At 35.4% G+C, this 23092-nt stretch overlaps 2 protein-coding genes and 1 pseudogene across 3 annotated transcripts; 1 reads left to right on the top strand and 2 right to left on the bottom strand.

Annotated features, from left to right (window-relative positions):
- The first annotated feature begins 429 nt into the window (after positions 1–429).
- On the top strand, positions 430–9263 carry LOC143569142 (ABC transporter G family member 32-like; annotated as a pseudogene). Its single transcript, XR_013141685.1, has 23 exons — positions 430–728; positions 1663–1783; positions 1867–1955; positions 2039–2123; positions 2203–2354; positions 2450–2526; positions 2591–2644; positions 2724–3116; positions 3224–3505; positions 3607–3923; positions 4012–4172; positions 4283–4386; positions 4472–4628; positions 4705–4827; positions 5283–5374; positions 5460–5792; positions 6249–6539; positions 6618–6701; positions 6782–6915; positions 7013–7240; positions 7313–7484; positions 7565–7819; positions 8547–9263. The product of XR_013141685.1 is annotated as an ABC transporter G family member 32-like (transcript).
- Positions 9264–9982: 719 nt separating this feature from the next.
- LOC143569134 (transcriptional corepressor LEUNIG_HOMOLOG-like) lies at positions 9983–14142 on the bottom strand. Its single transcript, XM_077055121.1, has 13 exons — positions 14042–14142; positions 12904–13001; positions 12705–12811; positions 12309–12452; positions 12152–12211; positions 11994–12069; positions 11718–11767; positions 11301–11582; positions 11111–11210; positions 10919–11022; positions 10696–10845; positions 10238–10390; positions 9983–10134 (listed from the first exon to the last, which is right to left on the bottom strand). Exons 1-13 carry the CDS (start codon positions 14077–14079, stop codon positions 10003–10005), a joined length of 1494 nt encoding a protein of 497 aa, XP_076911236.1. The 5' UTR covers positions 14080–14142; the 3' UTR covers positions 9983–10002.
- A 3813-nt stretch (positions 14143–17955) lies between these two features.
- Positions 17956–20253, bottom strand: LOC143566539 (uncharacterized). The gene has a single exon (XM_077053218.1). It carries the CDS (start codon positions 20251–20253, stop codon positions 17956–17958), a length of 2298 nt encoding a protein of 765 aa, XP_076909333.1.
- Positions 20254–23092: the final 2839 nt, after the last annotated feature.

Here is a 23092-nt window from a genome sequence, read left to right as displayed (position 1 = left end):
AGTTGAGCTCGAGCTCGGGATATTGTGTGAAACAAAAGGTTATGAGTTCAAACACTATAACATATATAGTTGCAAAAATTTAGTCATTCAAAAAAAAAACTGAGCTCGAGTTTTAGAAAATTAGCTCGAAATAATTCGAACACAGGACCTTATGTACCCTAAGCATTATCCCACCACCAAGATGCCAAAATAATAATAATAATAATAATAATAATAATAAAGTATATATAAAGTTAACGTTTTGCTGAGAAAGGAGAGAGAAAAGAAAACCCGCCATTTAATGCTCACTCAACTACTTGAACAACAACTACTTATGTATGTAGTTAATAATATACTCCACATTACATTATACATGATAACAACAACAAGCTTTGCCTTTGCCTTTGCCATTGCAATTGCATTTACATTTCAAATCTAATCGTATAGGGTTTCGATTTCAACGTCTTCACAATAATGTGGAACTCAGCCGAGAACCTATCGGCGAGATCATCCTCGTTCCGTGAAGACGGTGACGACGAGGAGGCGTTACGGTGGGCGGCAATCGAGCGGTTGCCGACTTATAACCGGGTTCGAAAAGGCATATTTACGGATATTGTTGGTGACTCCAAGGAGGTGGAGGTTAATAAGCTTCAAGTTGAGGAGGTGAAGCTGGTGTTGGACCGGGTGTTGACCTCTGATGATGAGGATCGGAGGCGGTTTTTCGATCGAATGAGACGGAGATTTGATGCGTAATATAATTTAACTTGATTTGTTTTTTTTATGTGTGAGGTTTTGTGGTGGTGAATTAGATCGGGGGAGGAGGGAGCGTGTGGGTCGGTTTTGTGATGAAACCGAGGCGTCGGGTTTTTAATTTTGAAAATAGTTTAGTGTTTGGTTTGGGTTCGGTTTTGGTTTTTGGGGTTTCTATTTTTGGTTTGGGTTGGTTTTGTGATGAAACCGAGGCGTCATGTTTTTTATTTTGAAAATAGTTCCGTTTTCGGTTTGGGTCCAGTTTTGGTTTTTTCGGTTTCTATTTCTGGTTTGGGTTGGTTTTGTGATGGAACTGAGGTATCGGGTTTTTTATTTTGAAAATAGTTCGGTTTTCGGTTTGGGTCCAGTTTTGTTTTTTGTGATGAAATTGGGACTTCGGGTTTTTAATTTTGAAAATAATTCGGGTTTGGTTTTGGGTTTGGTCTTTTTGGTGTCGGGTTTTGGTTTTTTCGGTTTTGTCAGGTGAGCTTGAAAGTTTTGGGGCGATTTTTGTTGACCTAAAATAATGAATTTCGGCCTCAAATCATTTTGTTAAGTAATAGCTAATCATTATAATAAATTTGGGCAAAATTATCTATGTTACATATTTTTAATATCTAAAAGTCTATAAATTCGGTTATTTTTTTGGTATTTATTACACGCAAAACCAAAAGTGACCTGTAAGTTTGGTTTTTTTACGAAAACATAAAATCAAATCGTTGGCTTTTGTTTCGGTTTGGTTTTTTCGGTTTCACGCACACCTTTTTTGTTTCTTTTTTTTTACAATCTATTAAATTTAGAATCTTTAGTCTAGATTGTGATTTATGTTAGAAAAATTGCAAGATTCAAGTTTAAAAATGTCAATTGGTACAAAATTTGCAAGCATTCCTTTGTACATATTTTTATCTAAAGTTTTTAATGTTCTAATTGCAGTGTGGATTTGGAGTTTCCAAAAATTGAAGTCAGATTTCAGAATTTAAATGTAGAAACTTTTGTTCATGTTGGTAGTAGAGCATTGCCAACCATTACCAATTTCATCGTTAACATGACCGAGGTACGGTTACTTAATCGAATTTCTATTCATCAAACTAAGAATTTGCGGTTTTTATCGGTTACACTTCGTTATATATGAAACAGGCTTTCTTAAGACAATTGAGAATATACAAAGGGAATAGAAGAAAACTGACCATTTTGGATGATGTTAGTGGGATTATTAGACCTTCAAGGTGCGTTATCGAGTCAAAATATTGTTTTCGTAGTGAAAGTTTTAATCATTTAATTAATGATTAGTAACTTTATATATATGCAGAATGACATTGCTTCTTGGTCCTCCGAGCTCCGGAAAGACAACTCTGTTGTTAGCCCTCGCCGGTCGCCTTGGAAACCATTTGCAGGTATTAATATTAACTTTGTGTCTGCAATAACACGGTTTCGTTTATAAATCCTTTGTATAACATCTTGATTATCTCAAAGGTGTCAGGGAATATCTCTTACAACGGGCACAGTCTTAAGGAGTTTGAGAACATCGGCTTATGTTAGTCAACAAGATTGGCATATTGCAGAAATGACAGTTAAAGAAACTCTTGACTTATCTGCACGTTGTCAAGGCGTTGGATTTCAGTATGGTAAGCTCTTGGCTGTTCTGTTTGCTTTTTATGTTATATGTAATATGCATATTTTTTCGGGTGCAAAAATGATGAATGGCAGGTCTGCATTGTAGATATGCTTACCGAACTTACAAGAAGAGAAAAAATTGCTGGAATTAGACCTGATGAAGATTTGGATATATTTATGAAGGTATGTGATACATGTTTTTCCATCCTTGGTTATATAAATTTATAAATATATATATATTTTTTAGGCGTTGGCGTTAGGGGGACACGAAACATCGCTTGTTGTGGAGTACATTTTAAAGGTATTTATAAACATATTATGTTGTGGATCTTTAATAATATGTAAATTTTTTAAAGTACTAATGTTTTAACTTGACCAAGATCTTAGGCTTGGATACATGTGCAAACACCTTGGTTGGAGATGAAATGCTCAGAGGGATCTCCGGCGGGCAAAAGAAACGGCTTACAACCGGTGAGCTGTTGGTGGGCCCATCTAGAGTTCTTCTCATGGACGAAATATCGAACGGTCTTGATAGCTCAACCACGTACTAAATAATTCAGTATCTTAAACATTCAACCCGTGCACTTGACGGAACCACAGTGGTTTCTCTTCTTCAACCTGCTCCCGAAACTTATGATTTGTTTGATGATGTTATACTCATACGCGAGGGACATATCGTGTACCAAGGTCCACGAAACACGGCTCTTGATTTCTTCGCGCCTATGGGATTTCACTGTCCCAAAAGAAAGAATGTTGCAGATTTCCTTCAAGAAGTAAGTTATACATTTTATACATGATTATAAATATGTATAACATGTTTAATATAATAATATCCATATTTTTTTTTATTTCATTTATTTACATAAACTATATGCTACAGGTTGTTTCCGAGAAGGATCAAGAGCAATATTGGTCTTCTCCAAATCGACCTTATTGTTACATTCCAGTCAAAAAGTTTTCTGAAGCGTTTCGTTCATATCGAGTTGGGAAGAACTTAGTTGAGGAGTTAAATGTTCCGTTTGACAGACGATATAATCATCCAGCAGCATTGTCAACTTCTAGTTATGGTGTAAAGAGAAGTGAACTTCTTAAGACAAGTTTTGACTGGCAATTGCTACTCATGCAACGGAACTCGTTTATCTATGTTTTCAAATTCGTTCAGGTAATGCAACCGTGGATCACTTAGAAGTAGGTTATGTTTTATTTTTAACGGGTAAATGGATTAAGCTAAACGCTTTAACTAAATATAATGCTTTTTTTCAGCTTCTGTTTGTTGCATTCATTACAATGAGTGTTTTCTTCCGAACAACTTTGCATCATAACACGGTTGATGACGGAGGGCTATATCTCGGGGAACTTTATTTTTCTATGGTTATTCTTCTTTTTAACGGGTTCACAGAGGTCTCGATGTTAGTTGCAAAGCTCCCGGTGCTCTACAAGCATAGAGATTTACATTTCTACCCTTGTTGGGTTTACACACTCCCTTCTTGGGTTTTAAGTATCCCAACTTCACTCATTGAGTCTGGTATTTGGGTGGTGGTTACATACTATGTTGTCGGACTTGATCCAAATATTATCAGGTACACTATATACAACACGATTCTCCGCATAAGTCAAAATCCAGTGGATTATAATTTATAAAAGTTTTTTTTTTAATAAATTTTTCAGGTTCTTGAAGCAGTTTCTGCTGTATTTCTTCCTACACCAAATGTCTATCAGTCTTTTCCGTTTGATGGGATCGTTGGGTCGTAATATGATTGTGGCTAATACTTTTGGATCTTTTGCCATGTTGATTGTTATGGCTCTTGGTGGATATGTTATTTCAAGAGGTAAATTGATTTTTTTTTTTGTGATTACTGTACAAATATTAATATATTTTTTTTAAATTGTTTCTCCTTTTTATTTTATTATTTTTTTAAAATCTTCTGCATTGTAACAGATAGCATACCAAGTTGGTAGATTTGGGGTTTCTGGATTTCACCTTTGATGTACGCTCAAGATGCTGCGTCTGTGAATGAGTTTCACGGGCATTCTTGGGATAAAGTAAATTATCCCTCTTCAAAATATATCTAAACATGGTTAAATTTTTTAATTGCATGTATGTTATTAAAGAAGTTTTTTCATACAGAGAGTGAATCAATCAATGATGACATTAGGCGAAAAGGTGCTGAAAGCACGCAGTATTTTCCCTCAAACTTATTGGTATTGGATCGGTGTCGGTGCCTTGCTTGAATATACACTCTTATTCAATGCCCTTTTCACTTTCATTTTATCGTACCTTAACCGTAAGCCATCTCTGCTTTCTATATAATATCTTTTCTTTTAGTATAGTGTTTGTTGAGCTTTCTTTATAACTTATAGCCTTGGGAAGGAGTCAAGCTGTCGTTTCAAAGGAAGAAGTCAAGGACAAAGATGGAAAAGAGAACGGTGAAAGTGTTGTCATTCAGCTCAGAGAGTTTTTGGAGCATTCAGGCTCTTTTACTGGTAAGCATTGCTTCATTATAATGTTTAGATGAGCTTAATGGGCCTGTGGGCTAATGGGTCAAAACGGGTCGGATTTGATTGACTGATAGTACCGATGTACTTTCGCTTTTGTCATGTTAGTCGTTATACTTGTTTCTATACATTCATTCGAGTCACCAAAAGATGGCCTTGTCCCGTTTGGGTCATTATGCAAACTTCTTGTACTTTTTGGGTCATTATGATATTCTTTAAGAAATAGTCTAATATTTGGATTACATTGCTTTACAAAGTTTTATGCATTAAAAATACGCTTTAGGCGATTCTCAATCCATTTGACCTTATTTTAAAGTAAAAAATTTATTTGTTACACCATTTTGACTGGCTATGAATCAAAAAATTTATAATGTGGGTTCTTTCACACTATATTTCTCTGCATATAAGCTGATGAATCAAAACTGTGTATCATCATTTGTCAGGAAAGAATATTAATCAAAGAGGCATGGTTCTACCATTCCAGCCACTTTCCATGGCATTCAGCAACATCAATTATTACGTTGATGTCCCTCTGGTATGTACCTTGACATCATCATTTTCAGTTTTGTTTATTTATTTTTATTTTTGGCTAAACATTGCATGATTATGTATGTATTTAGGAATTGAAGCAGCAAGGGATCGTAGAAGATAGATTACAGTTATTGGTGAATGTTACAGGAGCGTTCAGGCCCGGTGTGCTTACTGCATTAGTGGGAGTAAGTGGTGCTGGCAAAACCACCTTAATGGATGTATTAGCAGGCAGAAAAACCGGTGGAGTAATAGAGGGAAGCATTTATATTTCTGGATATCCAAAGTCACAAGAAACTTTTGCTAGAGTTTCTGGTTATTGCGAGCAAAACGACATTCATTCGCCTTGTTTGACTGTTCTAGAATCACTTCTATTCTCTGCTTGGCTTCGTTTGCCTTCAGATGTTGACTCCAAAACACAAAAGGTACTTCTTTTATAAATATTAGCAATCATATGGACCCCCCCCCCCCGTTTGGTTTTCTAGGGCCTATACGGGTCGAATAGACGTTCGGTGCATGACAATGGTACGGAAGTGTCAGACCTGCAGTTTGACATGTCTGTTCGACTTGTATAGACCTATACGAGCCGTATAGGTCATAACATCCCGTATAGTACTTCGTGGATAAACTATATGCCTCGTATAGCCATAATATCTCATTCTTTGTTAAAAAAATTCACCTTCACTCGTATACATGCTATACGACTTGTTTAGGTTTTCCTCAACGCCATCTGACACCGTCTGACATCTATACAACTCGTATGTACCTATACAAGTCGTATAGATGTCAGACATTTATTGAATAACATCCTGGTGTATGTATATCCCGTGCCATCTAGAATGCCGTATGCATTTATAATAAACTTTTTTTTTCTCTATTAGATATTTGTTGAGGAAGTGATGGAACTTGTTGAGCTCACACCAATAAAGGGTGCATTGGTTGGTCTGCCTGGTGTTGATGGTTTATCAACCGAGCAAAGAAAACGGTTGACTATAGCCGTCGAGTTAGTTGCAAACCCATCTATAGTGTTCATGGATGAACCCACTTCAGGGTTAGATGCAAGGTCTGCAGCCATAGTCATGAGGACGGTTAGAAACATTGTAAACACAGGCCGGACTATCGTCTGCACAATACACCAACCGAGCATTGACATCTTCGAGGCCTTTGATGAGGTTATTGATACAAGAAACTTATTTCTTATATAATAAATATATCATCGTTAAAGCAAACTGATTTATACTGTTATGCAGCTCTTGTTTATGAAGCGAGGAGGACAACTCATTTACGCGGGTCCACTTGGTCCTAAATCATGCAAACTTGTCGATTATTTTGAGGTTTGGTTTTCTTATATTTTTCACTTAACGGGTCACATTGATCATAATAAATTGTTTCGTTATATATATATTTTATGCAGGCAGTTGAAGGAGTGAGGAAAATAAAATCCGGATATAATCCCGCAACATGGATGTTAGAGGTTACTTCACCAGCAGAAGAAGCCCGATTAGGTGTTGACTTTGCTGAGGTTTACAGACAATCCAAATTATTTGTGTAAGTGATGTGTGTGTGTGTGTGTATATATATATGTTATTTCTTATATTTGAGAAACTAATTATATATAAAAATAATTCTTAATATGTTTTTACAGACGCAATAGAGAGTTGGTCGAAAGGCTAAAGAAACCAAGAAATAATTCGAATAAACTGCATTTTCCAACCAAGTACTCGCGATCATACACGGATCAGTTTGCCACCTGTCTTTGGAAGCAATATCTTTCTTACTGGCGGAACCCGCAGTACACTGCAGTTCGGTTTTTCTACACCACTATCATTTCACTCATGCTTGGAACAATATGCTGGAAATTCGGTTCTAAACGGTGTGTAATAAATGCTTAATTATATATCATCTTTCTAGCAATGATTTAATTTAATTTAATTTGATATAATAGGGAGAGTCAGCAGGATTTATTTAATGCCATGGGATCCATGTACATAGCCGTACTATTTATAGGGATTACTAACGCGACGGCTGTCCAACCCGTCGTTTCTGTTGAAAGATTTGTTTCATACAGAGAAAGAGCTGCTGGCATGTATTCAGCTCTACCCTTTGCCTTTGCACAGGTCGGTTTTTATCGTCCGAATAATAATAATATTAACTTATATAAAACTTTATCTAAATTATTTTTATGTTTTATTTGTAGGGTGCAATTGAGTTTCCATATGTGTTAGCACAAGCACTTATTTACTGTACCATATTTTACTCTTTGGCTGCATTTGAATGGACCACATGGAAGTTTATATGGTACATATATTTCATGTACGTAACGATGCTATACTTCACGTTTTACGGGATGATGACTACTGCTGTGACACCGAATCACAATGTAGCCGCCATTATCGCTGCTCCTTTTTACATGCTGTGGAATCTTTTCAGTGGTTTTATGATTCCTCATAAGGTATTTTATCGGTTTATTATGTTTTCTTGAAAGCCTATAAACACTTCTTGAGTGTTTAGATGAAATATACACACACACATAGGGGAGAGATCACGAGAAAACTATTATTCATGAGAAAACTAAAGAAACTCCATACTGTATGTGCAGTAAGGGTGCGCGTGTCCGGTTTTGGGCTAATACCAAATCGAAAACCAAAACTTCGCTTTTTGGATATTTGAAACTGTTCGGTTTCGGTTTTTTCGGTTATTGCCTTTTGAGCTTGAAAATTATAGGCCGAAAAGAAAGTTGGCCGAAAATAATGAATTTAAGCATAAATAAAATTGTTAACGACTATTAAACATTTGGCCAAAAGTATTTAAGTTACATATATATTAAATTCTTATAAATTACTTAAAAATAAAAAAAATAAAAAAAAATCTACAATTCGTTTCGGTTTTTATTACATGCAAAACCAAAACCAAATACTAAAATATAAAACCAAACCGTCGGTTTTTGTTTTGGTTCGGTTTGGATTTTTCGGTTTTTTATCGGTTTTTTCACTTTGTTGCACAACCTTAATTTGCAGTATATATACTACATATATGTAGTACTAAACTACTAATATTATATTTGTAGTATAATATACTGCATATATGCAGTATGGAGTTTTTCGGTTTTCTCACGAAGAATGAGTTTTCTCTCTGTATATATTGTGTATGTAAACTGATTTTCGAAATGGTGATTGCAGAGGATTCCGATATGGTGGAGGTGGTATTATTGGGCCAACCCGGTAGCATGGACACTATACGGGATCTTCGTATCTCAATACGGGGACTTAGATAACCATGTGACATTATCAGACGGTGTCACTACTGTGCCTATAAATGTACTGGTCAACAAAGTGTTTGGTTACAGACATGATTTCCTTGGTGTTGCAGTTTTCATGGTGTTTGGCTTCTGCTTCTTGTTTGCGGTTATCTTTGCTTTCGCTATCAAATCGTTTGTCTTCCAAAAGAGGTAAAGGAAGAAAGCCAAGAATGTTGGAGTTATGTTCCTTTTTATGAACTAAAACAATATATAGAAAACATTTCAAATTTGTTAAATTAGTTATATATATATAGAATATGTTGTAGAGTTTTTTTTAGATTTATTATTTTTGTTTTTCGGATTGAATAATGATCCTTTCCTAGTGTTGTATTTGCAGCATAGTTTGTGACTTGCAAATTCATTGGTTTATAATACTTTTATATCTGGCTATGTGCAAAGAACTTCATTAGAATATGCGCTTTAAAACCGAAACGCAGCTCGTTATTAACATATCTATCCTAACATGTACTAAAGTGGTAATCGCATAACAAAACATCATATCACCTTCTAAAATCTACTATTAAGCACATAAATAGTTCTAAAGGTATACCCCAAAAACCTATTCATATAAATCCGTCGACGTCACCAAAAGATTTATTTACTACTCCAAAACGCCAAAATACATTAAACGTGTTGAAACGAAACTACTTCCAAAGCTTTAGGACATTGTCATTGTGACCAGCCGATGCTACCAAACCAGAGCCCGATACCACAAGTGCAGAAATAGGTTCTTCAACCGGCATCATCATCTTGTTCTCCGCCATGTTCCATAGCTCCATACTCTAAGTATTAACAAAATCAGTATTAATATAAAACTTTTTAATTTTGTTTATACTTTATTATTTTGTTTTTTTAAAGTAAATTACACAAATAACCCCCCAACTATTAATAGTTCAATACCCTTGATATTTTTCATAACCAGTACCTTACATGTAAAATGACTAAATTACCCTTCTACTGGTTAAAAGATGAAACCACAGTAACTGGTTAAAATGGCGAAACCTCAGGGACAAAAGGAGTATTTTAACTAATTTAAAAAATGAACAAAAGGTTTTTTAAAAATGTGATCTTTGTACCTGATAGCAGCCAATTATGATCAAAGAAGGATAACACGGATGGAATATTCCACAACAGAATCTTTTTCCGGGAACACTTAGATCATGAATGCAGTTTGCTTTCCCACCCAAATCCATTCTCCACACTTTTAACGACTCCTCACTTACGGATATCAGATGCTCGCCCAATGGATCCCAGCATAAAGACACCCTGCATTAAACGAAAAATAATAATTAAAATATAATAAGGTTGAAATAACTAACAATAAACCTTTAACTAAACTAATAATCAACCTTTAAAGCATTCCTACGCGCATGATTATTCTCCAAATCCAATAAAGATACAGTCTTTCCAGAAACAGATGCAATGTGCTTCCCGGTACCAGACTGAAATCTAACCAGATTCGCACCACCCTAAAAAAATAATAAAAAAAAGATTTACAACCAACACAAGATGTGATTATGAATCTTCTTCTTTTTTTTTTATTATTTTTTTTAAATATATTTATTTACTTACCTTGCTAACTTTAACACAACTAGCATTCTTGATGTTCCAGTAACGAGTCTCCGAGTCATCACAAGAGCAAATTAGGTCCTCTTTTTTAGGGTGAAAATCAATCGACATAACTGACCCAGTGTGCCCTGTGATTGTCTTGATTAATCTGCCCGGCTGCATATTACAATATATCAAGTTTATCAATATAACTATAAAAATGTAACTAGAAAAAGAAAAGCATTTGCGGGTCAACCACTTTGTCTTAAGCCCACAAAAATACCCATTTTATTTTAACTGTCACTGAAACAATATAACTGTACTCGTATTTGACATGCTAATTATTTATAAACACGTTCGAAAGTGAACAAAAAGTTTTCAAGTCAACTCGACCCGACCCGACCCATTTCAAAATTCACCCTTTTTTAGTCGACCCGACCCACCATTCATATAAGAAAAAGGATATGAAGCAATTGACTTACATTTTCAAGATCCCAAATCTTGACGGTTTTGTCAAGCGAAGAAGTAGCAATGCGTAGCATAGAGGGACTGAAACGGATATCAGTTATTGCTTGTGAATGTCCATCAAGTGTACCTTTAGTTTCAAGGGAATTTGTGCACCATAGTCTCGCCTGCGCACAAATATGATTAAATTAATAGAAACAAAAAAAAAGTAAAGAAAAAAAAGTAAAGTCAAGGTAACACCTTTTTGTCTTGCCCGCCAACCGCAACCAGTTTTCCATCAAACGAGATGTCACAACAATTAACGCTAGTTGCGTGAACACTTCCGATTTCCAAAAATGTGAAACCTTTTTACAAAAAATTATAAAATGCTAATTATCCAATTAGGCCCAAAAAAAAAGTTAAATGACATTAAACAGGACCTGACTTGCATACCGTTAGAGGGGTCCACATCAGCTTCTTTACCCGGCCGAGATAACTGGGAATTATCAATACCTTCCAATGCTCCATAATTCAAATACTCATCAATATTAATCTGCAAAATAATTTAATAAGATTAATAAATAATGGGTTGATTTCGGTCAACTCAAATTAGTCAACGGGTCAAACCGAAAACTAAACGCACCTTATCATTATGCGGAGAATGAGGCAGCGATGCTTCTGCTAAACTTGAGCAGTCTCCCGTAACAGTTGCAGTTCCTGATGTATTAGAAACACTTGAAGGCATCAATGGCCACTTTCTCATGTTTTCCATTGGATGATGAAGTTGACCATCACTTTGACTTCTTTTTCTTTCGTTCGGAGGCTGACTTTGACCCTCGTTTTTACCTGGGTAAGATAGTGAGGGCGGGTGTAGTGCACCCTGACCTTGATGCTGATGAATTCGTGCCCGAATTCCATCCGGTCCCTGTTGATTTCCATAATATAATCACATATCAAATATTATTACATGTGTTACACCTTGAGCTCTAAAAGTGATTATACAATATTGAAAAATCAGCTGAAACTAATATATTAATTTAGATATTAGGTTCAGACACACCGTCAGCGGCACTCCCGTTAAAGGCACATTATTTAACACTCCACTTGCTGCTGAAACATACAGCAAAACATAAGTGAATAATCCAACTTATGAAATTAAACAAGTCAATTCCGATTTTTTAAAGCTTAATTTACATTTTTGAAAGTATCACACTTTCCAAATCTTTTACAACAAGAATGGAAACCGACTCAGTAAAACTACTCAAAACGTTAAAACACACACACACACACACACACACATATATATATATAAGTATTAAGGCCAATCCAAAAGGACCATGAGCTCCACTCAGTAAACACTCAGACTCTTGAGCACCTTGATTGATCAAGTTATTGACCATAGCATTTATGTCCTGTTCCACCAAGAAACATTAGAAAATAAAGTAATGACATATTGTATAAAAAAAGCCGAAAGCTACACACAACTGAAGGTACCAAAGATTGATTCTCATTAAGGTGATTCATCAGTAAGCTCACATTGTCTCCATGCCATTGCTATATAAAAAATTAAAAAAATATATTGTTTTAATACGTATTATTATATGCAAAATCATAAAGAAAAAAACCGAAAATGCCATTTCGTAGTTCCTACCTTAGGAATCGCTTGCCTCATTGGGCCTGACGCCTCGGCAACCCAAGTGTTCCTTCCAGTAACAACATTGTTTGCATTGACATTTTGACTTTGACTGTGACGTTGACTTCCTTGCTGCTGCTGATGCTGTGGTACTCTAAAATTCTGTAATTAAACTCTAGATAAGTTAAAATTCATATAATAAACCTCACTTTATATAAATAACATTTGTCAGAATAAAAAGAAATGTGCTTTGACTTTCCAAGTCAAAGATATCAACTTGGAAATTAATCTTTTCTATAAACTTAAAAACTTGAATTTGTTAATTCACACATTCTGAGAGATTTAAAAGAATAATCGTGAAGTTTGACTCGTCCCAGTTGACAATTTGACTTTCAAATTCAAACGCAAGCTCACCTCATTGCTTGGTTCCATAAACCCTTGGTGGTGTTTGTACCTAGAAATAAAGGTATCCCAGAAAACCGTCCACCATTCACATAGGAAACCACGCGGAGCATCGATTGCTAGTGTCAAAAACCGATAAAACAATATAACGTTTAGATCCCTTAGATAAAGATAAAAACACAAACACAGATAAACTATCATATTCATTTACCGCGAAAGTTAAGGGGCACTTTTGCTTCCTCTAAAAATGTTCTTCTTGAAGCATTAAGTTTCCTCTTTGTAAGATAATCAAGAATATAAATATCCAACCTGTTTTCCAACAAAACAAACTGAAATTTCAAGAAAATCTCAAAAATAACAGTATTCATTCATAAACATTAACAAAAACATAATGTAAAGTAATTTTACATCAATATTTCAAGAAACATCAACATAGCATTTTAATCATCTAAAAATAAGAACTTTGAATTTAACCTAGGATTCTTGAACTGGTGACTCTATATGTATACACAATTACACATATATTTTACATACAGTTGATGATGAACAGTGGATCAATAAACCCCAAAAAACACCCTTATATAAAAACCAAAACTTTACACCTAATCACACACTAAAGAACCAAAAATCCCCATTTCAAGAAACATGCCAAGAATCTTGAAACAATAACACAATTACACATATTTTTAACACACAGTTAATGATGAACAGTGAATCAATAAACCCCAAAAAACTCTTGAATAAAAACCAAAACTTTACACCTAATCACACATTAAAGAAACAAAAATCCCCATTTCAAGAGACACAGCAAGAATCTTGAAACACGAACACAATGCAAAAGCGTAAACTCCGTTCGATAGAATCAAACAAACCTCAAATAACAGTATTCATCCATAAACATTACAAAAAATACATAATGTAAAATATTTCACATTAATAATAATAATAATAATAATCATTTTACACTTCAAATAGTCAGATGATCAAAATGCTATTTCAAGAAACATAACATATCATTTTGATCATCTCAGAAATTTGAAAAAAAAGTAATAAATAAAAAATTAAAACGTTTGCATTTAACCTAAGGCTCTTGAAATTGGTGATTCTATACACATATTTTCACACACATTTAATCATAAACAGTGGATCAATAAACCCCAATAAAAACCCTTGAATAAAAACCAAAACTTTACACATAATCACACACTAAAGACCCAAAAACCCTCATTTCAAGAAACACATGAAGAATCTTGAAACACAAAGACAATGCTAAAGGGTAAACCCTTGTTGAATAGAATAAAGCAAACCCACAAATAAAAATACAAAATTGATGGATGATTCATGCTTACATTGCATCACTGTCCATGATGTGTGGTGATTGAGACATGATTGTTAAACCCCAGAAAGTTAATAATAATAATAATAATAATAATAATAATAATAATAATAATAATAAATAAACTGAAAACGGCCACAATATACGATGAAATAGGCGAAAAGAAATGGTGATGAAAAGTGTAATCAGAATGTTTTTTTTAATATAGAATATAATATATAATAATATAATTATATGAAAGTAGAAAAATGTTTCTTTTTGACTTGGAAAGAGTACGGACTTGCTTCTACAAGAAGGTCCAAAGGCGGTTATATAATAATAATAATAATAATAATAATAATAGGGTAAGTTGCAATTTTTATCATAGTTAATGATTTAATGAATTTAGTGTCATATCATGTATTATTTGTTTTGAAAGATGTACTTTTTTATTTAGGGTGTAAATGAGTCAAATCGAGTTGAGCTTGACTATGTTTAAGTTTGACTTGTTTTGACTTATGAAAGCTCGAGCTTAACTTGTTTCGAGCTTTTTTTATAAGCTAGAGCTTGGTTTTGTGAGGTGTTTCTTAAGCTCGAGCTGGGCTCGGGCTTGGCTCGTTTTATTAACTATTAATTAGTTTATTTAAGTTTTTAATTGTTTTTATATATTTTGAGAAAACTGTAAACAAACCTAAACTCGGCTGGAGCTCGTGTAGTACCTTAAACGATCCAAAGCTCAGCTCAAGTTTGGGCTCGAACTCTAAATAGGCTTTATTGAGGCTCATGCTCGACTCGAGCTCAAGTAATTCGCGAGCAGCTAGACTTGTTTGCACCCAACTTTTAATTTAATTAGGTTGATTATGTTGATTAGTTTTTAAAGGTTTTGGTTATATTGTACTAACAAATTTTGTCTCGGTCACTAATTGGCAACAACTTTGTTGACAACACAAAGACAAATTGATAATACAACTTTGTCTCGATTATCAACATGATTCATGCACTTCGTCATGCCAAGTAACAACTTTCAACCAATGGTACATGAGAGGTGCAAAAACTATTGTTGCAAGACCTTCCTTAATTGTTGAAACTCCCCCGATGAGATACAGGAGTAGCCCGTGAACCTAAGCAATTCATCGTAGACAAAATCTTCAAACGTTGCATATCACACTGAGCTCAAACTCGACTATTTTTTAGCTGTATTGTTAAAGTTTAAGCTTAGCTCATGTACAGTTTTTCAAACTCAATTATATGTTACGAGTCCCACACACGTTATACATATTTAAAACACTAACTTAATCATCATATCGATGAATTTTTATGAGTAAAACTTTATCAATAACAACATAATTTAACAATTTACAGGAAAAGAAAACATGATTCAAAGAAACAAATAAGGAATTTGAAACTATAAAGGTATTAAAAAACTAATAAGATAATTAAATATATGCTTATTCTCCAAGTTAACATAAATACCTTCTTGGACTTTATGATCTCTACCAAACCGTTATGTAAGATCTACCGAACCGCCATTTGTTATTAACTTTATCACATATACACGATAAAAGGACAAAGGTGATGGTTCGGATGTTATAGTGGAACGGAACTATCTTTTAAGTGGTAAGCTTTTCACCTTTATTTCCTCCCATGTTCATTGCCTTTCCAACCATTCTCTTTTTTCGTTTGTCTTAAATAAATTAGAAAAAAAAGTGAATAAGAACCCACAAAAGCAATTGATGATGATTCTGATTTCATTTTATTTTTTGTTTATGAACCAACTAATACCCTATTCTTATTTCTTTTAGTTATGATATTTTTTATTCCTAGTAAAAAATCGAACTTATAAAATATTTTTTTTAAGTAAGATGTTATTATGAAATCGTAAACACTGCAAGAACATACGAACTTGATGATAATTTCATCGTCTCGACTTAAAACCGTGCATTCAGAGACGCACCTACCTTATATGCGATTCACCATTTTTTTGTTACATATGATGTTCATTTCGATTGACATGGATTTTTCTATGACGAACCCATTTATAAGAACGTATAGGTGCACAAATCGAGTATTTTGTAGGAACCAAAACTGGGTAGGAACTGGTTCCGGGTATGGTCAACAAAAGTCAAAACCGGGTCGACTAGGAACTGGTTCCAGGTATAGTCGGGTATTTGACTAGGCTTTTTTCGGGTAGGGTCGGGTTGGGCTTTGGTGGGTAAAGGTGGAACCGTTCCGGCGGGTCAGGTCCGGTTCCGGGGATACCATGGCGTACCCGAGGGTCGGATACGGGTAGGAACTGATTCCGGGTCAGGTACACCGGGTCGGGTTCGGAACCGGTTTATTAGTTATCGACAGTTGTCCAGTTGGCACTGCCCTCCGGTCATTTTGGCGGACAGATGTCTTGTCCTGCGGATGACTTCTGAGGGTGTTGGGATGCTTCCGCGCGTGGTACGAGGACGTTCTTCCTCTCCCGTGATATGCGGGTGGTCCATATGTCCCACGGGTTTAGGAGGTTCCTCAGTGACCCGCGGGTAGTACTTAAAGGTATTTGGGTCTTTTTGGTACCCTACCTCTATAACGTGTAAGCTCTAGTCTCTGCACCCAAGAACCCGCATTGTTTTTAGCCCATTACTAGAAGCTCATCTTACTAAATTTAGTAAACACAAATTTCATTTATATTTCAGTAACTCCAAATTAACAATCCAAAATTACCTAAAATAAACCAAAACTAAGGGCATGCTTGGGATTGAGTTTGAAAAATGGTGCGCTGCTAGGTTAGCTCTCTTAGTGCATGATTTACAGCGCCTAGGTTGAAATTTTGCCACACTACGAAGCTTGAATTCGGCCTTGGCTCTGGACCCAACATGGTACACTTTAGTAGTTTAATCCTAAACAATGAGGGTCAAGCACCAAGGGACTTGACCAAGTTGGCACCATTTCAGCCTAGGCGCTATAACGTCAACTACCTTTGATGCCTAACTGGTTTGGCAGTGCTACAACTTAACTAGCTTCGTTAGGCATTGAAGTAGCCTAGCTGATGTATCTGCATCCGAGTTCAAAAGTTGTCTGGGTATTTGGCTTGCCTAGGTAAGAAAGGTGACCGACATGGCCTGTTGCGCATCTTTGGAGTCTTGGTAGGAAACGGACCATCTTAGCCCGTTTATTCATGTTTGAACACTTCTGTGACCAGTTGAGACACATGTCATGACAAGGGAAGTGACAAGTTATTTTGAATGGAAAACCGGCAGGGCCTACTTATTGCGTAGCGGTGCCGAATGAGGTTGTGTTTAAATCCCTATTGAGCATGCATACTTTGGTTGAGAATTTTTTTTTCTTTGCCATTATTGTAAAGTTTTAAGTCAAACATACCTATGAGTAATTTTACCTAAGTTAAGTGATGCAAGTTGAGTAAAGTTAAACAGTTGTGGTTTGTCAAAATATTATTCATTCATCCTTTTTTTTTAATACTTTTATTTAGATGTCAAAACTATAAAACTATTAATCAAAGGCCGACAATCCTTTCTAGCTCTTTTCTTTTTCTTTTTTTAAAAAAGGCCAAAAGTAGATGATCACAAACAGCCTTAACACATAATAAATATAAACACCAATATGGATTATGGAGTAAGATAGACAACAAATGCATCCAAACATTCTTCAAATCACACCGGAAAAAAAAAAACCATTCTTCAAACCACACCGAAAAAAAAAAACATTCTTCAAATCACACCGAAAACTATACATTTACAACTGAAAAAAAAATATAAGCTAGTCAACATATTTTTGGGATGCTAATAGGCAGATTAACTTCTTGAAGGATATTATCCAATCATCCTGGAATATCAAACATATCACATTAATACAAATATGTACAATAGGAGGACACTGAAGGAGGAATACAAATAAACAAGAACTTACTTTATAACTTGAAGAACGAAGACGGTTTTTATGGAATCAGGGATTCCCTATATGAGCACGCCATTTGTTGATAAACGGCAAGTCACTTGGATTCATGCCTGAAATATTATCACCGTGATCTTTATGAAGGGTTTTGATTATTTCCTTAGTCTCACCTAGAAGTAGAGCCGCATCTTTGACACTGTCTTCCCTTTTCTCTATCGCATTAGTATGGCATTTCATTGTTATAACGTGGGGTAAGTTGGTGAGACAAGCGGCTATTATGTCAGCGATCATTGATGATAAACTATCGAACAGTTCCTTTCGGCTAACCTTGTCGTCAATGTTGGCTTGGTAGGTAAGCAGGATTGTTTTTGTTACATGATACATTGAGTTGGCACAAATAGACTTGCAACGTATGTAATCATCATCATTTATGCCTCCATCCGTTTTATCTATGTTTTTCGCTGTATCCCTGAACCATTCAACAATCTGTTGAGTTGTTTTCTTTGAGTCTTGAACCTTGTATCCTAGCCATTTTTGGTCTAGAAGAACTTCTTTCCACAAAATATCAGCTACCTTTTGACAGCTTACATCTTCATCAGTAACATTGAGACTTTCTTCCACATCTTTGACATATACTAGACCTTTCCATACACGTTCCAACAAGCTTTCAACTTCATTGTTTTTCTTTTCGTAAAGAGAAACGGCGATGGTTGTTAGGGTTATCACCGGTAAGCTCCAACAATCTTGATGTTCTACTGTTGATAGTAAAGATGGAACATGATGTTGATCAATGTCGTCGAACTTTGCAACACCTTTAAAACCACTACTACATTGTCCTATCAGCTTTATGATTTCATTGGGTTGCCTTTTTTCGCCCATTTTAATTAATCGGTTTACAGATTTCGAAAGGCCTACCAATGTTCTCTCAGCAAGCTTCATCTCATCTTCAAGATGCAAAACATACGGGCGAAGATCTTTGTTTCCTTCAAACTTATCAACCTTCTTACCTAATAACCACTTCACACCACGGAAACAATATAACACACATATCATAAAGACGAAGGGGACCAACGATATTATCTTGCACAATGTCACAACCTCCTTTTGGAATTCTATAGAAAAACCGAGAATTTTCCTTTTAAAAGTCTCAGTGATCACCTCGAGTTTGGGGCGGCTATGAAACAGGAGTTTTATACTAGCACGTTTCCAGTCATATAACTTGCTACTCCAGTAGCTTTCTACTTCAAAGACCTTAAAATGTTTTGAAATGATTTCGGAGGACACTTTAAAGCTTAAGGTTGCAAAACATCTAGAAAGCGGTGCAATTGTGCCAACTACGACTCCGATAAATTGTACTATGAGAATCACTATCATGGACCAACTATAATCCGAGTTACAATCCTTCTCTAATATAGAATTAATCGTCCAGGATATCGTAAGAGTGTGTAAGATAGTGATTATAACACATATTACCCCAGATGCGGACGTGGTTTGAAAGCAAGCTGTTATGAATTGGGGGCTGCCACTCCCCGCCATGATCCAATGGTTGATCACATGCTTTTCTAGCTTCTCAACCGTTAATAATTCTCCTGATGATGGTTGACTGTCTTTTAAAGCTCTTTCGTGTCGTTGTTGGTATTTCGATTCTATAATCTTTTTGGATTTTAGAATCGCTAAAGATGAACATACATGCACTATCAACAATACAAGTAACAAAGCTACATAAATGGTAGCTAGTATTGAATTGCGATGTTTACTTACGCCCAATGATTTAACATCATATTTTGGAGCAATATGCTGAAGAATTTGGGCATTTTCACTGTACGAAACAACGCCTGTGTGAATTTGAATGCAAACATTCACAACCAAGGTGATTACAAGAATACCCAAAGCTATGATGTTTGACAACAATTCATTGTTGTCCATGGTTGCTAAACAAGGCAATAAGTTAGCCATCATGGTGCACATAAAAGCCATGCTTCCAAGCTTTGTCACTTGGTCTACCTCGCCCGGCATAGAACCACTTAGATCCACAGGTAACTTCATTGCAATTGATATTACAGTGAGAAATGCAGCATTGATTCTAAAATATGTACATGGAAACCATAGCTTTCTACTACGGAAACCTTGTAGTAAATCAGCCACCATCGCAAGGACGCAAACCAGAGAAGCTACCGCGATATACATCCCAATCCATAACATAGGTTCGCTGTATTGGTTTGCTAGATCTGCGCGGTATATAGACTTTGCGTAACCCATCAACAAATTCTTCGTATTTTGATTAATCTCGAAATTATCGACGAGATCATCCAAGATGTTAAGATAAACATCTGTTGAGTTGTAACCCATAACGACTAAAAGTAATGTGACTAGAGCTTTGGACTGAGTTTTGGTTTCAAAACTTGCATATAATAAGGATGATCATTTACCAAATGGTAACGACAAATACTACCAGAAACACATGAATCATCTTCTTCCTTAAAGCTGCTACTTTCCAGCAAAACCTGTATGTATGAGTGTGACTAGATAATGTTTTTATGACTTCATCCTATCACCCGGGCCACGCCATGAAACTTTATTTGCAGTAATAATTGTGGAAAATAACACTTGAAAGCTGTCCCACACATAAAGATGTCTCTAAATGGATACCTTTTGATTTCCTTTCAATTATGCAAGCTTTTGTTCAATAATGCATTCAAAATATACGTACCAATTTGAAATGTGTGGGAATAATGATAATGATTTGATTTTTTAGCATAGTATAAGCAACATTTTTTGAAGCAAACTCGAGATAAAAGTATACGACTTAAGATTTGCATGCATGAGTCTTAGCAAGGGGTGTGCATGGGTCGGTTTTGGCCCAAAACCATAAGCATAACCGAGATGTCAGTTATAATGGATAACCAGTAACTATAATTACCGATCGGTTATGGCGGTTTCAATTAATAAGTTTTGAAGATTATAGCTGCTCGGTTATGGATCGGTTAATCATGAACTTGGGCCTAGCTAAAAATAGCTCAAAACAATAAAATTGGGTATTATTTGGGCCTAAAAGTTTCAACTTGAAGTTTTTTGTACATTGGAATAAATTGTTAATCCATATTTGTATATATATACTAGCATAGTACACAACATTAAAAACGTACATACAATTGGTTCGGTTTGGTTTGGTTTAGGCAGGCATGGAAACCATGTTACCATAACCGACCCACTATTTTTGGTTTTCAGAAAATCATTAAACTGACCAGTCGGTTTTTGATACGGTTCGATTATTGGTAAGTTAATTTGATTATATCGGTTAATTTGATTATTGGTAAGTTAATTAGTTTTTTGTACACCCTGATGAGTTTGAGTATACAGGCCGTTTATAAGAACATGCATATCATAAAATATAAATGTCACAACCCGTCTAAAGTTTGATTAAAGTTGTGTTTCATGAGTTTTCTATTTCGTGGGCCTTGAAGACTTTATGGAATGGAAATATGGTTCAAAGCAGTGGTGGAGTTAGTTAGGATATTCTTTATGGTGTTAACATCTTTAGTGCTCGGATTTCTTACAACCAAACGTCATAATTTCGAGTCGGGTGAGTCATCTACTAAAAGACAATTTCATAATGAAAGTGCATCGTTAAAGGAAAAACACACAATAAAATACAATGTCATTAGGCATGTAAACGAACGTGAAGGAGTGGCTGATTTGCCTAAGGTGTTACAAACATCCCTGGACTCATCGTCCTTGATGAGGCTTGCCCCACCATCGTAAACAGAATAAAACTTTAGTAGCTCTGATACCATTTGTAACATCTGACCTCTCATACCACAAATATTGTCTAGTTTACGGACAAGGGTTTTTGGTTTCCATGGTGACATTTCCCAGGATGTCACCTATCATGATATTATTCCACTTGAGCGTATTTAACGGTGAAATTATTTCTCTCATTCATTAGTATTAAGCTCAAAACGCGTTTATGAACCTGATATCTCTCTTATGGATAGAAAAGATCTAAACAATATGAGATTTACTTAAGGTGTAATAGTTAGATTGGTTAATTTTAACCCATCAACGATGACATACATTTAATGCACTTTGAAACATAATATTATATTAATTCCACATACTCAATTTCACTTCTCCTTCTTGATTGGTAGCTTCCCTAAATCGGTGTAGTATTTATATAGGATACATGGTTTGAAATATAACATAGATGTCAATTCTTTCACAAAAAGGATCTTGATCAATTATAAATGTAATCTAGTATACATCAGTGTTCTTAATATTTTTTTCTGCTGAATACTCCACCTTCTTCAAATGAATAGTAGCTTTCAAGCTTTTAAATATATGTATATATATATATATTACTGGAAACACATGAATCATGCTGCTGCATGAATTGATAAAGAGATGAAAATGACAGCAGCAGCCAGCTAGCAAAACCTGCATGAGGGTGACCAGATAAGCATATGCATGATCATTTTGAGGTCCTTCTGTTATATTTTACTATAAGAATCCAAAAATATTAATCCAGTCACCTGGACCAACCAATGAAGCTTTATGTACAATAATTGTGGAAAGCAACTCTTCACTTCCACATATAGTGCGGTCTAAAAGTTAATTTCTTTTCCGATTACAAGAGGGGGACGGGGTGGAGCGTGGTGGCATCCCATCTAGCGTGATGGCCTCACAAGCACCGCCACCGGTGCCCCCATCTAGCGTGATGGGGGGTTTTTGCGTGATGGTCATCACGCGGTGATATCTCACAAAACCTAACACACACACATAAACCTATATATATATGTATATGTATATGTATATGTATAGCCAGTGGCGGACTTAGGAATTATTTTCTTGGGGGGCGACATCGGAACTTAACACTAATCTTAAGGGGGGACGATCAGGATTTTCACATAAAAATAACACTAAAAAGAAAATTTAAGATGGGCGGCCGCCCCCCTTTCCCACTACATAGGTCCGCCTCTGTGTATACCAAAATCCATCACACTAACACCACACCCACTAAATTCCATCACTTATGATGTAACGTGGTGGGGTGATGTGTCATCATACCATTGGATGTGGTGGGTGATGGATTTGGAACCCACCCCTCCCCTAAAAGAACCAATTTGAAATGTAAGTTGTTCATCATTGAATAATGAATATATAATGATTATTTTCTTTCTTATTACTAAAA

This window comes from Bidens hawaiensis, unplaced genomic scaffold (genome assembly GCF_021521415.1).
Source record: "Bidens hawaiensis isolate Kalapana, Puna unplaced genomic scaffold, B.hawaiensis_p1.1 tig00001236_1, whole genome shotgun sequence".
In the NCBI taxonomy this organism is placed as follows: Eukaryota; Viridiplantae; Streptophyta; class Magnoliopsida; order Asterales; family Asteraceae; genus Bidens; species Bidens hawaiensis.
Note: the sequence above shows the minus strand (reverse complement) of the source record. Positions and strands in the feature narration are given on the sequence as shown.

Excerpts from the sequence above, each read along its gene's own strand:
- LOC143569134 (XM_077055121.1), bottom strand. The coding sequence starts at position 14,079 with ATGTCTCAATCACCACACATCATGGACAGTGATGCAAT. Across the intron at positions 10,391-10,695 it reads AGATTTGGGATCTTGAAAAT|CCGGGCAGATTAATCAAGAC; the intron begins GTAAGTCAATTG and ends TGTAATATGCAG. Across the intron at positions 10,135-10,237 it reads GTTGTGTTAAAGTTAGCAAG|GGTGGTGCGAATCTGGTTAG; the intron begins GTAAGTAAATAA and ends TTATTTTTTTAG.
- LOC143566539 (XM_077053218.1), bottom strand. The coding sequence starts at position 20,253 with ATGGGTTACAACTCAACAGATGTTTATCTTAACATCTTGGATGATCTC.